A 14390-nucleotide genomic window follows, 5' to 3' on the forward strand; every position below is an offset into this window, starting at 1 on the left:
CAATGTTTTACATTATGCCCCCTGCTTTTAATTTTTTTTATAATACAATTTAAAACCATATCTCATGGAATTAGGCAAAAAAAAAAAGATGGAAATGAAAAGAAAAAAAAGGAGTTGCGTTTAGCCGATCCTCCCTGTATCTGAAAGACCGAGTCGTTGACTGTACGGGATGAACAATAGAAGAAGAACTGACGGTGGGTTAGGGAGAGATGAGCAAACGACACGGTTAAAGAAGAGGATTCAAATGCAGTATTAAAAAGTAAAAACAGAGGGATGAAATTGGAAGGGGGAGCTGCTTAATTGTTCGTAAAAAAAGGATCAATTAAAAAAAGTCTAAGAACATAATGCAAAAAATTAAAAAAATGAAAATGAAAAAAAAAGTTGCCTCGTCGTCCATGTGAACAGTGATTTTAATAAAAAAAATAATTGACGAAATTGATAATATGAACATAAATTAATCTAATAATTCGATGACTCCTATCCTTTAGCTCGAATCAGGAACTGGATACACATGTTCAGTAACCTTTTCTTTTCATCCAAGAAAAGAAAAAAGAAAAAAGAAAAAAGAAAAAAGAAAAAAAGCCAGCCAGGCAGGCAACTACCCCTCTAGAAGTGTGGACACCCCTCTTTCACTCACGTGACAACGCGACCCCAAGCATCAATGGCCCCAAACGGCAGCACCCCAAATCCCAAAATGACTTCCATCTCAGAAGTTATGACTCGACATGTCGTTCAGGGTAGGCTTATTCATCAAGAAACCGCTTAACGGTGTTATTTGGTCCCCTGCTCTCATCTCTATTACATTATCATCCTTAAAGTATCTTTTTATAATTCGATCCTCTTTCCTTGTTCTGTAACTATTTGATCCTTCATTCAATTTTCATAAATAGATATATTTTTAATTATAAAAATAATTTTTCGAATGAGAAAAGGGAAGACACTGATGATTATTGAACTGCAATTCACTAATACCATGAAAAAATAATATCTTGCAATAAAAATATAAGAAAAATACTGAAATCATTTCATTATGTAACCAGAGATTTGTACAGTATGATACCATAGCAGTTTCTTACAATGACTTACGGACAGATCGTATCACCATAAAATAAATAACAAGAGAGCCAAAGTAAAACGCTTAAGAGAGTGAAGGGACCAGACTCGGCTTATAGTGCATTTTGTGTGTTTTGCAGGAAGGGTATATATCTAGAACCTTCTACGCTTGCCAGAAAAATCGTTTGCGAGTTGCGCCTCATTAAAAAGCCTTTGCTCCACAAAACCCTAAACCCTTCTTTATAAACCTCCAAAACACTGTCCCCGCGTCCTTCTTCTCCGCTTCCAATCCAAATTAACCGGTAGATCTCTTCACTTATGGCCACAGCTGCTCTCCTACGCTCTCTACGACGCCGTGACGTCGCCTCCGCTCCTCTCGCGGCCTACAGATCCGTGCGTCTCTCATCATTTCTACTCCTTCTTCAGTTTTACTAATTTGGTTGTTTGTTGATGGAGCTCAAACCTAGACTTGAACTTGATTGAGAGATGAATAAAAGATTTAGACTTTTTTGTGATTGAGTTTTTGATATGGTAGTTTAGAAACTCGGGCCCTTCAAGGGTTCATTTGTAATGTGCTTTTTCATTTGATATATTACATAATCATGCATAGCTGTGTTTCTTCGGATATTAACTACTTTGTTTTTTTATTTGTTTTGTTGTTTAATTCTGAATGATCAGCTGAGAGTTTTGATAAATGTGAGTTTTAAGTACTTAGGCTTTTAGGCAATGATTGAATCGTTTTTACTTATTCTTGTGAGGATAAAAATGTTGTAGATGACGATTGAAAAGTGTTGGTTTTTGTTTCACTCCAGTTGTGGTTGGTCTGACTATTAAAAGTTGTTTGCAAATTGAGGTTGAGATTGTGAAATTGCTGAGTTTTGGTGGTTATCTGTTGTGCAGTTGAGTAATAATGTGAAGCCATCGTGGGCTCCTTCTAATTTCAGCCAAAATTTGGCTGGTTTGTCCAGAGCTTTCAGGTAGCTTGTTAAGTTTTTTGTGGTTTTGATTTGTATTTCTGTCATTTGCTGTTCCTTCTGGTATGTTGAAGGTGAGCGTTTCCTCTTCTATGTAGTGCAAAACCTGCAGGCAGTGATGTTATAGGTATTGATTTGGGTACCACAAATTCATGCGTTGCGGTCATGGAAGGGAAGGTAAGCATGGATGGTGTTTGTTCAGATTGTTTATTCATTTGGTTATTAGGCTTCCTTTTCCTTTTGGTTCTAATTGATTCCATGATTATATACAGAGTCCCAAAGTTATTGAGAATGCTGAAGGATCTAGGACAACCCCGTCAGTTGTTGCCTTCACCCCAAAGGGAGAGTTACTCATGGGCACGCCAGCAAAACGCCAGGCTGTGACAAATCCGAGCAATACAGTGTTTGGAACTAAGCGTTTGATTGGTAGGAAGTTTGATGATCCTCAAACACAAAAGGAGATGAAAATGGTTCCGTATAAGATTGTCAGGGCTCCAAATGGAGATGCATGGGTTGAATCCAATGGACAGCAATATTCCCCTAGTCAAATCGGGGCCTTTATTCTGACCAAGATGAAAGAAACTGCTGAAGCATATCTCGGAAAAACAATTTCAAAAGCTGTGATCACTGTACCAGCTTATTTCAATGATGCTCAAAGACAAGCTACAAAGGATGCTGGAAGAATTGCTGGCCTTGATGTGCAGAGAATCATCAATGAACCTACTGCTGCAGCACTTTCCTATGGTATGAACAACAAGGAGGGTCTCATTGCAGTGTTTGACCTTGGAGGTGGGACATTTGATGTTTCTATCTTGGAGATCTCTAATGGTGTTTTTGAGGTATGTGACATGTTTCGCTATTTAGGCTTACTCTGATTTTCATTTAGTTTGTTAAATTGAACCAAGTGAACGGTCCTTGTTTAGGTCAAAGCTACAAATGGGGACACATTTTTGGGAGGAGAGGACTTTGACAACACCCTTTTAGAGTACTTGGTCAATGAGTTTAAGAGAACTGAGGGAATTGATCTTTCAAAAGATAAGCTAGCTCTGCAGAGGCTCCGTGAAGCAGCAGAAAAGGCCAAGATAGAACTCTCCTCGACCACTCAGACTGATATCAACTTACCATTTATCACAGCTGATTCATCAGGTGCTAAACATTTGAATATAACACTGACCAGATCCAAATTTGAAAGCTTGGTAAATCACTTGATTGAGAGGACAAGGATCCCATGCAAGAACTGTTTGAAGGATGCTGGCATTTCTACCAAGGAAGTTGATGAGGTTCTTCTTGTTGGAGGAATGACTCGTGTTCCCAGGGTTCAAGAGATAGTATCAGAGATCTTTGGAAAGAGCCCTAGCAAGGGAGTAAACCCTGATGAGGCAGTGGCAATGGGAGCTGCAATTCAGGGTGGAATTTTACGGGGAGATGTCAAAGAACTGCTTCTTCTTGATGTCACTCCCTTATCACTTGGTATAGAGACACTTGGCGGTATCTTCACAAGGTTGATCAGCAGGAACACAACAATTCCTACAAAGAAGAGTCAGGTGAGTCTTTAGTGCCAAATCTGTTTTCAATTTATCTCCAAAAAATTTAAATGTGGGCAATAAGCTGCCATGCCTGTGCTAGTGCCCAGGCAGCCCTCCGATATTCATCTGCTGTTCTTGTGTTTCTGGGCCCAGTTATATATTTCTCTGATCTTTCTATGTAATCCAGGTCTTCTCTACAGCAGCTGACAACCAGACGCAGGTTGGTATCAAGGTGCTGCAAGGTGAGCGTGAAATGGCATCTGACAACAAGATGCTGGGAGAATTTGAACTTATGGGTATTCCACCAGCTCCCAGGGGCATGCCTCAAATTGAGGTGACCTTTGACATTGATGCCAATGGTATTGTCACTGTCTCTGCCAAGGACAAATCAACTGGTAAAGAACAGCAGATCACCATCCGTTCATCTGGAGGCCTTTCAGAAGATGAGATTGAGAAGATGGTCAAGGAGGCCGAACTGTTTGCGCAGAAGGATCAAGATAGAAAGGCCTTGATTGATATTAAAAATAGTGCTGACACCACTATCTACAGCATTGAAAAGAGCCTCGATGAGTACAGGGAAAAGATCCCTTCTGAAGTTGCAAAGGAGATTGAGGATGCTGTTGCAGATTTGAGGAAGGCAATGGGGGGAGACAATGTTGATGATATCAAATCCAAACTAGATGCCGCAAACAAAGCAGTTTCAAAGATTGGAGAGCACTTGTCTAAGGGCAGCAGTGGTGGAGGTGATAGTGCTTCTGGAGGTTCACAGGGTGGCGACCAGGCTCCTGAAGCTGAATACGAGGAGGTGAAGAAGTGAGGGGTTAATTTTGGTAGCTGTCTTTTTATTTTTCATGGTTTTGAACCATATTCGAAGAAAGATCCTTTTTTAATTTTATTTGCACTTGGGATGTACGTTTCTTAGGGGTTTTGTATCTAATGGTGGAGATTAAAGTGAACGTATTAGTCTTTTTGTTCATCTGAAAACTGCCAATGGGTGCCGAGGCCGAGACCCTTTTTATTATATCAATAACCAATTTTTTTCTCAAGGAAATTGTCGGTTAATTTGAAGGTCGTGTTTTAGAATATAGTAAAGGATGTGGATTAAAGTGTTTGTTATTTATAAATGTAGTAAATAATATATATATTTTTAAAAAATATATATTTTTATATTAATAGACTAAAATGATGGAAAGATATAAAAAAATTTAAAAATTTAAAACACCATTTCAACTCCTTACCAAACGCATCTGAAAACTTCACTCTAGATGGAGTTCTGATTAATCCGCTCGCTGTCGGTGTTTTCTAGCCCTGCAGACAAGTAATGGCAGGCTGTCGCGAGTTCGCTTGTAATGGTGATGGAATGGTCAAAGGTGAAATATACGCTTTACTGTGTTCGCGAGTAGTTCCATGCATTTATGATGTCATATTGCCATCTTCGTTCGTCTTGCTTTTTGATGCATGTGTTTTAATTGCTACATGACCGATTTATCACAATTGCCACTGGCACCAGTCCCCCTATCCATGTAACAACAAAGCTCTTGAATTTGTTTTTTCAATTGAATTTTTTTATAACTTAATTAGATGAAATTAAAATTCAAATTATTATAAAAATAACTGTAAAGCTGTAATTTTCATGCATTTCTCAAAACTTTTTTTTATTCATTTTTTAGTCTGTTAGAGAAAGATAATAGGAATTTTATTAGAAAAAGTTACGAGAGAAATAATTGTTAATTGAAGCTATTTTTCAGTAAGTTTACTTGATATATTTTTTTAAATTCATTTTATGATTTTATTAATCATCCATATGTGTTTGAACCTCTACGTCTAGATTTTTTTGTCATTCGTTATTTTTCTTTTTTTTTCTTTTTTATTAAATTATCAAGTCTACTAGATATAATTAAGATAAATCTTACATAATTTTATTTTAAACTCGAACTAAATAAAAAATTAAATCAAAAATTTTTAATTTTACTTATCAGATGGATGGAGTTTGATAGCATTACCAAGTGTTGTTAATGTTATTGAAATCTGACACTTATCATGTTCTTATAACATAAAATCTTGATTTGTATATATTTTTATGTTTATTTTTTAGAATTTAATTTTATCTATCTAATTTATTTATTTTTATAGAAAATATTGGGTTAAAAGTTTTTTGTCGTCATATTTCACAATAATTACAATACAGTCTCTAACTTGTTTTCGATTAAATTCTATATATATATATATATATATATATATATATGATATCATATGAAATAAGAATTTTAACAAAATCACAATAGTATCAGCCATAACCATAATAAGCAATCACATTTATGGTCAATTAATCCAATGAAACAAAAAAAATATAAGAAATAAAATTCTCATTGTAAATATACGATATTAATGTAGGAAACAAAGTTTTTTTTATTTTTTAAACATGTATACCTATTAAATTCTCATCCATGTATTTTAAATTGTTTGACTAACTTGACCAAGTTAGCAATTTAACATGCAAAGATTTAATTAAGAAAATTAATCCAGGGACTAAATTGTATTAGCTATAAAATATGATAATAAAAAACTTTCAATTAAGGAGTTTTTGTAGGGAGAAAACAATACAGAGATTAAAGTGATTTTGTTTTTTAAAAAGGGACCAAGACATATATATCAATGAAACTTTTGTTGTGTAAACATGACACGTGCTAGTTTTTAACAGCATTAACGACACTAGTTAATGAAAAGGACATGACAGACAAAGTATAACGTTGAGGAATGATATTAAGACAAAAAATAGAAAAAAAGGAGTTTCAGGAATGTCGAAAAGCATCGATCTCCTGGTTATCACCGACTATCATCACCGTCTCAACTCCCCCCACTACCTTTATAACTAGTATCCACTGTCATCTTGTTGCCATTGTAAGTTTGCAACCACCACTTCATCGTTATAGCCACTTCATCATTCCACCACTAGCGTCCCCCCGCCACCACCAACTTGTTACTAATACAATTTCACAACCACTATTGCAACACCATTGTACTTCCCTCGCTGTCATTGTTATCTTGCTACCACTATTACCACCACCACCTCTCATCAACCTCCATTACTACCACCCATATTCTTACCATAATTAGTTTCCTTGTCCTGCTACCATCATTTCACAATCAACCTATTTTTCTATGAATAATCAAGCAGGCATGAAGCACATCTCAAGCTCACATGCACTGGTTCATAATTATAATTACATGCGAAGTTTTTTCGTCGGTTCATTAGAAATAATATCTACACAGTCAAAAAGGTCGAAGTTGTTGAACACTAAGTGTTCTGCACTAATTCAAAGCTAAAGTTTTGTATTGAAAACGTACAGTGAAGCTAAAGCTTTGTAACAACAAACGTGGAAGTGCAACACTATATATTTCATTAAGAAGAGTTCAATTTAAATAGGAATACAAATAATAGATAAGTAGAAAAATATACAGCATCTATCCCATGACTAACTGTCACCTAGTCAGCTGGGATTTTCCTAAGGAATAGGTAAACAATTGACTGGTTCCTGGTAAATAGAAACTTATTCAAATACAGAGTAAATCAAATAACAAATAAACAATAAACATTTAACACCCTCCCTTAAACTGATTTATGCAAAAAACAGTTTAAGATGGTACTACCATGGAGGTTTCATAGGTTTCATCATAGCAGTTTTATTAAACAAACAACATAGCTGCTGTCATCAATTTCCTTGCTCAAGAACCTGAAACGAACACATTCCAAGTAAATTACGCAGTTTTTCAAATGCATCCAATTTCAGTGCCTTTGTTATGATGTTTGCGATTTGATCTTCACTTCGGCAGTAAACCAATTCGATGGTCCCTTCATTTGAAAGATCACGAAGGAAATGATATCACACATCTATGTGCTTGCTTCTCCCGTGAAGGACTGGATTTTTAGAAAGCTTGATTGCTGAGCTGCTGTCACAGTGAATTATTGTAGGATCATGTTGCTGAAAATGCAGATCATCAAGAATTCTTCTCAGCCATATGGCTTGACATGCTGATGTTGCTGCGGCTATAAACTCTGCTTCGGTTGTGGATAGAGTAACCACCTGTTGTTTTCTTGAAGACCAAGACACAACACCTGAATTCATCATGAACTCGCTTCCTGAAGTGCTTCTCCTGTCGTCTAAATCACCTGCGTAATTACTGTTAGCATAGCCAATGAGTCTTGAAGCTTCTCCTTTCTTATAGTGTATATCGAAATCAATTGTTCCCTGTAAATAACGAAACACTCTCTTCGCAGCTTGGGAATGCAGACTTGTTGGTGACTCCATGTACCTGCTAAGAAGACTCACTGCACACATAACATCCGGCCTAGTAGCCGTTAAGTACATTAAGCTCCCAACCATTTGTTTGTAATAGGTGTTGTCGATTCTTTATCCATCAAGATCCTTAAGTAGCTTCAGTCCTGGTTCAATTGGATTCTTGACTGGATTGCAATTTTGATAATGAAATCTTTCCAAGATCTCTTTTGCATATTTCTTCTGCGTAATGAAGATTCTAGTTGTTGATTGCATGACTTCAATTCCAAGAAAATAACGCATCATACCCAAATCAGTCATCTCAAATTCAGCTTTCATGGAGTCTTTGAATTCTTGAAGCAAAATCCCATCATTCCCAGTGTAAATAAGATCATCCACGTATAAACACACAAACAGGAATTTACCTCCACCTGCAGTTTTAACAAATAAAGTGTGTTCATGTGGGCATTTTCTGAAACCTGCCTTAGTGAAGAACGCATCTATACGACTGTACCAAGCTCTAGGAGCTTGTTTCAATCCGTATAAAGCTTTGTTCAATTTGTAGACCTGCTCCTCATATCCTTGCTTCACATATCCAGAAGGCTGATCAACATAAACTTGCTCTTCCAAGTCCCCATTCAGGAAAGCAGACTTTACGTCCATCTGAAAAATAGGCCAAGTGTGCTGTGTTGCCAATGAAATTACAAGACGAATGGTATCATGCCTGACTACTAGGGCAAATACCTCATCATAATCGATGCCATGCTGCTGTTTGTAACCCTTTACCACTAGACGAGCCTTGTGCTTGTCAATCTCCCCATTCTCATTTAACTTGGTCTTATAGACCCACTTTACGCCAATAGTTTTCTGTCCTCTTGGAAGATCCACAAGTTCCCAAGTGTTATTTTTGTTGATGGCATGAATCTCTGTATCCATAGCTCTTCTCCATTTGTCTTCTTTTAATGCATCTTTGAATTTTATAGGATCAGAACCTGCAAATAAAGCAAACTGAGCAAAGGTATCTTCATCAGAAAATTCATTTCCATTGACATAGTCATTCATCCATGCAGGAGCTGTTCTTTGCCGTTGAGGTATGTTGGATGTCCCTTCACCATGTGGAACAATGGTTCCTTCATGTGGAATAGGAACTTGCAGCTGCTTTTCTGTGTGAATTTCACATTCAGGTGGCTGAATGTGAGACTCAATTCTGCGATCACCAATAAAACCCTCTTCTGTTCCGTAGCTTGCATCTTCATACAGGTCAGAATCTTGAAACAGATTTGCATCTGTTTTCTTCCAATCCCATGTGTTTTCTTCATCGAACTGAACATCACGACTGATGACTATGTTTCTGGTGATTGGATTATAAAGCTTGTAAGCTTTTGATTCCTCACTAACTCCAAGAAATACACACTTTACTGCCTTGTCATCCAGCTTTGTTCTTTTGGCATCTGGAACATGTGCATATGCTATGCACCCAAAGATTCTGAAGTGATCAACCATAGGCTTAGATCCACACCAGGCTTCTGTTGGTGTAATATTCTTTACAGCAAACGTAGGGCAACGATTCAATATATGAACACTCCATTTAACTGCTTCAGGCCAGAAACTCTTCGGCATTTTTCCCTTCAGTAACATACTACGAACCATGTTCATAATTGTACGATTTCTTCGTTCCGCCACCCCATTCTGTTGTGGTGAATATGCTGTTGTAAGTTGCCTTTGTATTCCATGCATTTCACAGAAATTTGCAAATTCATGTGAAGTAAATTCACCACCACGGTCTGTTCGAAGGATTTTAATGGGATTACCACATTCCTTTTCACTATGAGCTTTAAATTTCTTGAACACAGTAAAAGCTTCAGACTTATCTTGCAAGAAGTAAACCCATGTCTTTCGACTGCAGTCATCTATAAAGGAGATAAAATACCTCTTGTTGCCATTTGAGGTTGGATTAATTGGTCCACAGATGTCCGAGTGAACCAAATGAAGAGTTTGTTCAGCTCGCCAAGCTTTTCCTTTTGGAAAGGAATCTCGAGGTTGTTTCCCCACAACACATTCCTCACATAATTCAGTAGGACAAGTGATCTTAGGAAGCCCAGTCACCATGTTTTTCTCTTGCAGTGCCTTCAAGCCATCGAAATTTAGATGCCCATAACGAAAATGCCATAACCAAGTTGAGTCATGCATTTTCGTGGAAAAACATGTTTGAATTTGATCCTGCATGTATAATGGAAACATGCGATTGCTTGTCATTCTTGCTTCAACAATTACTCCCTTCTCTGGATAATGTATTTTGCAACAACCTGCTGCAATGATTATTGTATATCCCTTCTCTTGCAATTGTCCCATACTAATCAGATTACTCCAATTCTGGAATGTAGAAGACACTGGATATTGTCTGCACTATGTTATCTTTTGCATAAAATCTCACATTTCCCTTTCCCATGACAGTAATGAACATGCCATTCCCAAGCTTTACTGTATCTTTGTAATTTTCATTCAAATAAGAAAATAATTCCTTGTTTCCACACATGTGGTTATTGCACCCTGAATCCAAATACCATTTGTCTGATTTGGATTCTTCTTCTTCAAGAAATGCCATTAAAAGCATTTCTTCTTCGGCTTCAGCTTCTACAAGATTCACCTTCTCCTCTTTATCTGTGCATTCATACTGATAATGGCCATACCTGTGGCAATTATAGCATTGAACTCGTGATTTGTCAAATGGTTTTTGATCATAACCACGGCCTGTACCTCATCTGCCTCAGCTGCGACCTCTTCCATATCCCCTTGAAGGTACTCCACCATTCATTGATACTTTCAGAACTTGTTCCTCAGGAATAATGCTCACCATCCGCTGCTCATGCAATAGCAATGAGATTTGTAGCTCATCAATCGAAAGTTCTTCAATGTTGTGTGATTCTTCAATGGAGCAGACTACATAGTTAAACTTTGCAGACATTGATCGAAGAATCTTCTCAATTATCGTTACATCCTCCATTTTATCACCATGTATTCGCATTTTATTTGCAATTGCAAGAGTGCGTGAAAAATAGCCATCGACTGACTCTCCAGTATTCATGTGGAGAATTTCAAACTCTTTGTGAAGAGTTTGAAGCTGCGCCCTCTTCACTTTTGTTGACCCTTGATACTTCTTCTTCATTGAGTCCCAAATCTGCTTGGATGTGTTCTTGTGAAGAATGGTCTCTAAAATCCCCCGATCAATTGCTTGGAACAAGTAATTTTTTGCTCTAAGATCCTTCAGTTTCTGATCTTCAAGGATTTTGGTTTGTGCTTTTGTCAGCACACTTCCAACCGTTGGTTCATTGATCCCTTGTTCCACAAGACTCCAATACTCCTTTGACCTCAAGAAATTTTCCATCAACATACTCCAATGGTCATAATGACCATCAAAGCGTGGGATTGCAGGTTGCACGTAATTATTTTCTGATGCCATTTTCTTTGCTGCAGCAAAAGACACAAAACTCACAAAACTCACTATCTCTCTTTTTCCCTGTGTTTCCCAGTGTTTCTCTCAATCTCACGATCTCTCTTCCCTGTGTTTCCCTTAACTTTCTGATTTGTCACACTCTAACACTCTTTGGCTCTGATACCACTTGTTGAACACTAAGTGTTCTGCACTAATTCAAAGCTAAAGTTTTGTATTGAAAACGTAACAGTGAAGCTAAAGCTTTGTAACAACAAACGTGGAAGTGCAACACTATATATTTCATTAAGAAGAGTTCAACTTAAATAGGAATACAAATAATAGATAAGTAGAAAAATATGCAGCATCTATCCCATGACTAACTGTCACCTAGTCAGCTGGGATTTTCCTAAGGAATAGGTAAACAATTGACTGGTTCCTGGTAAATAGGAACTTATTCAAATACAGAGTAAATCAAATAACAAATAAACAATAAACATTTAACAGAAGTAGACGTGTTCGTAAAATTAAAACCTGGTGAGCATGGTTAGATTCCAGACTAAGTAGAACAAAAATCTGTCTACATTCAAGGACTACATACATTGCCATTTTGTAGACACTTTGACTCGCGATACAGAAACTCTGTAATTGCACTTATATTTTCGTAACAGTAAATTTTCCTCAAGGGATTTGGATATTTTTTTCTACGCTCTACTAGTTTTTAGTTTTTATATTTGGATAGTTTCTTTAAAAAAACAAAATTAAGAAAAACATATTTAGTTTATATTTTAACCAAGTATATCATGATTATAGACGGGAGTGAGTAAAATAGTTGAATTAGCATAAAAAAACCCATAAAATTAAAACAATTTAAGATATTAAATTGAAAAAACCAATTATAATATTTTTTAAAATATCAAATTCAATTCTATTTGGTTTTTAAATTTAAAAAATCAAAAAAACCAAACATAAACTATTTAAACCAACATAATTAAAAAAACTGATAACCAACTCATCACTTTAAAAAGCCCAACTAAAAGCCCATTGACTAATTTGGTTTTTTATTTAACAAAACCATTCATTTCGAACCGTTATTTAGTTTGGTTGTGATAACTTTTTTTTTAAAATATTTTATCCAAACCAAAGCAAACTTATTCCATAATCCTTCAACTTCATTTTATAGTGCTTAAAAAATAACCATGAATTTCTACTAGTTATTTTCTACAACTTAAAAAAAACTGATATAAGAAGAAAAAAATCCTAGATGAAGACATAATTATTATTTTTAATGAGATATGAATTTTATTTTTTTAATATTTATCTTCTTTAAAATAATCCCATAGATAAGAGTTATTACTCTCTCTATACCACAAAATTTCCCATCAAGAATTGTATGAGCCTGTTTGAGAATGTGGCTGTGATTATTTTTTAAAGAACTTTTCATGCTGAAATGCATCAAAATGATGTTTTTTTATTTTTTTAAATTATTTTTGAAATCAGCGCATCAAAACAATTTAAAACATACAAAAAAATTAATTTTTTTTAAAAAAATTAAAATTTTTTAAAAACATGATTTACACCACGTTTCCAAATATTCTCATAGTCTTGCCAACTCAAAGCGATTCAAACTCAGCATAAACCTTAACCCGACCCGAGTTTGTAAATGACCCGAGTTTGTAAATGGGTCAAAATCAAATAACCTAAAGAAGATAGATAAAAAAAAAATGAAGAGGAAAATGGGCCCGGTAAACACTTTTAACCCTCTCCTATATTTCAGACAGGCTACTGGACTAGGCTTTCATTAGGCTAATATGGGCCCATATGTTTAATGGCCTGGAGCAAACCGTGGTCTCCTTTCTTCCTCTCTTTTGAGCACCACAAATAGAGTTCGCCGCCCAGAAAGGGAAAACACAAAAAGAAAACCTATTCGTCTCTGTACCCTAGCAAATCCTTAGATTGACTAGATTTGATATGGCATCAGCTGCTATCTCAAGAGGCGAAATCCTCTATCTGTATCGTTCTCTTCTACGCACAGCCCGTCAGTTCTGCGATTACAACATCAGAGAGTACACTAAACGACGCACTATCGACGCCTTCCGTCAAAACCAAAACCTAACCGACTCGTTGGCCATCTCCGCTGCCTATTCCGACGGTAAGACCCAGCTTGATGTCGCCAAACGACAGGCCGTTGTTTACTCCCTCTACGCTCCGACAATCAAGAGCGTCATGGAGGCCAAATCAATTTGACCTTGCCAACGAATTCCGAGCAACCAATTTGATTTTTCTCTTTTCTTTTTTTATTTTAATTGAAATAATTATGCTGTTATAAAACTTGTGAATTTGAGTATTTTACTGTCGGTCATGGTCGTAGTGATACTAAAGGCTTATTTTGTTATTTGTGGTTATTAACTGAGTGATGTTTGTTTCGTTAATTAGGGATGTGCTAATGCTATGTGATGAGTTTTCTACTGGGTGTGCCATGAAAACACTAAAAGCCATTTCAATCAAAGCTAATTTTTTATGTGATGGACTGGTTTTCCGTCATAAAAACAAGCTGCCAAAAGGATTTGAGGTGTGGTTACAGATGAAAGTGTGGTTGGTGTCTGGTGAATGACTGGATATGTGCTTTAGAATTTTAATCTTAAATGTATGAATGTTTAGCTTGCGTTTGTAACTTCAGCAGAGCACTAGTTTGAGACATGTTTTCATGCACAGCAGCTGTATATTTGGTTCATAGAGGAAAAAAATGAGGGAACAAGGGGCTGTGCTATAGTCTTCCCCGAGATTTTTTTTCAATGTATGCTATGGGCCTGGAACTGCAAAATCTGAGGTGCCGTGGGGTGATGGCTCTTTTCCAATCTACATTCATGGGATTTAGTTGCATTTCGATCCTGAGTGCGATTTTATGCTGTAAATCAATGGGTAATAGCCGGTCGGATGTTTTTATATTCATATTTTATTTATTATTTATTATTTATGGGGCAAAAAATTTAGATGTGCATGAATTTTTTATTGCTTCCGGTATTCAATGAATACTAATTATTTATTAATCAATAACAAATAAAATAGGTAATGTATATTTGAAATATTATATATATTGAATGATAAATATTATTTATAGATGTGTGTT

General features: G+C 36.2%; 2 protein-coding genes across 2 annotated transcripts; one reads left to right on the plus strand and one right to left on the minus strand.

Annotated features, from left to right (window-relative positions):
* Positions 1-1141: 1141 nt before the first annotated feature.
* Positions 1142-4604, plus strand: LOC133679921 (heat shock 70 kDa protein, mitochondrial). The gene is made up of 6 exons (XM_062102658.1): positions 1142-1446; positions 1954-2030; positions 2126-2204; positions 2300-2866; positions 2951-3571; positions 3741-4604. Exons 1-6 carry the CDS (start codon positions 1372-1374, stop codon positions 4368-4370), a joined length of 2049 nt encoding a protein of 682 aa, XP_061958642.1. The 5' UTR covers positions 1142-1371; the 3' UTR covers positions 4371-4604.
* Positions 4605-7437: 2833 nt separating this feature from the next.
* On the minus strand, positions 7438-7938 carry LOC133680163 (secreted RxLR effector protein 161-like). The gene has a single exon (XM_062102980.1). It carries the CDS (start codon positions 7936-7938, stop codon positions 7438-7440), a length of 501 nt encoding a protein of 166 aa, XP_061958964.1.
* Between the last annotated feature and the right edge of the window lie 6452 nt (positions 7939-14390).

The sequence above is a fragment of the Populus nigra genome, chromosome 19, assembly GCF_951802175.1.
Source record: "Populus nigra chromosome 19, ddPopNigr1.1, whole genome shotgun sequence".
NCBI lineage: Eukaryota > Viridiplantae > Streptophyta > Magnoliopsida > Malpighiales > Salicaceae > Populus > Populus nigra.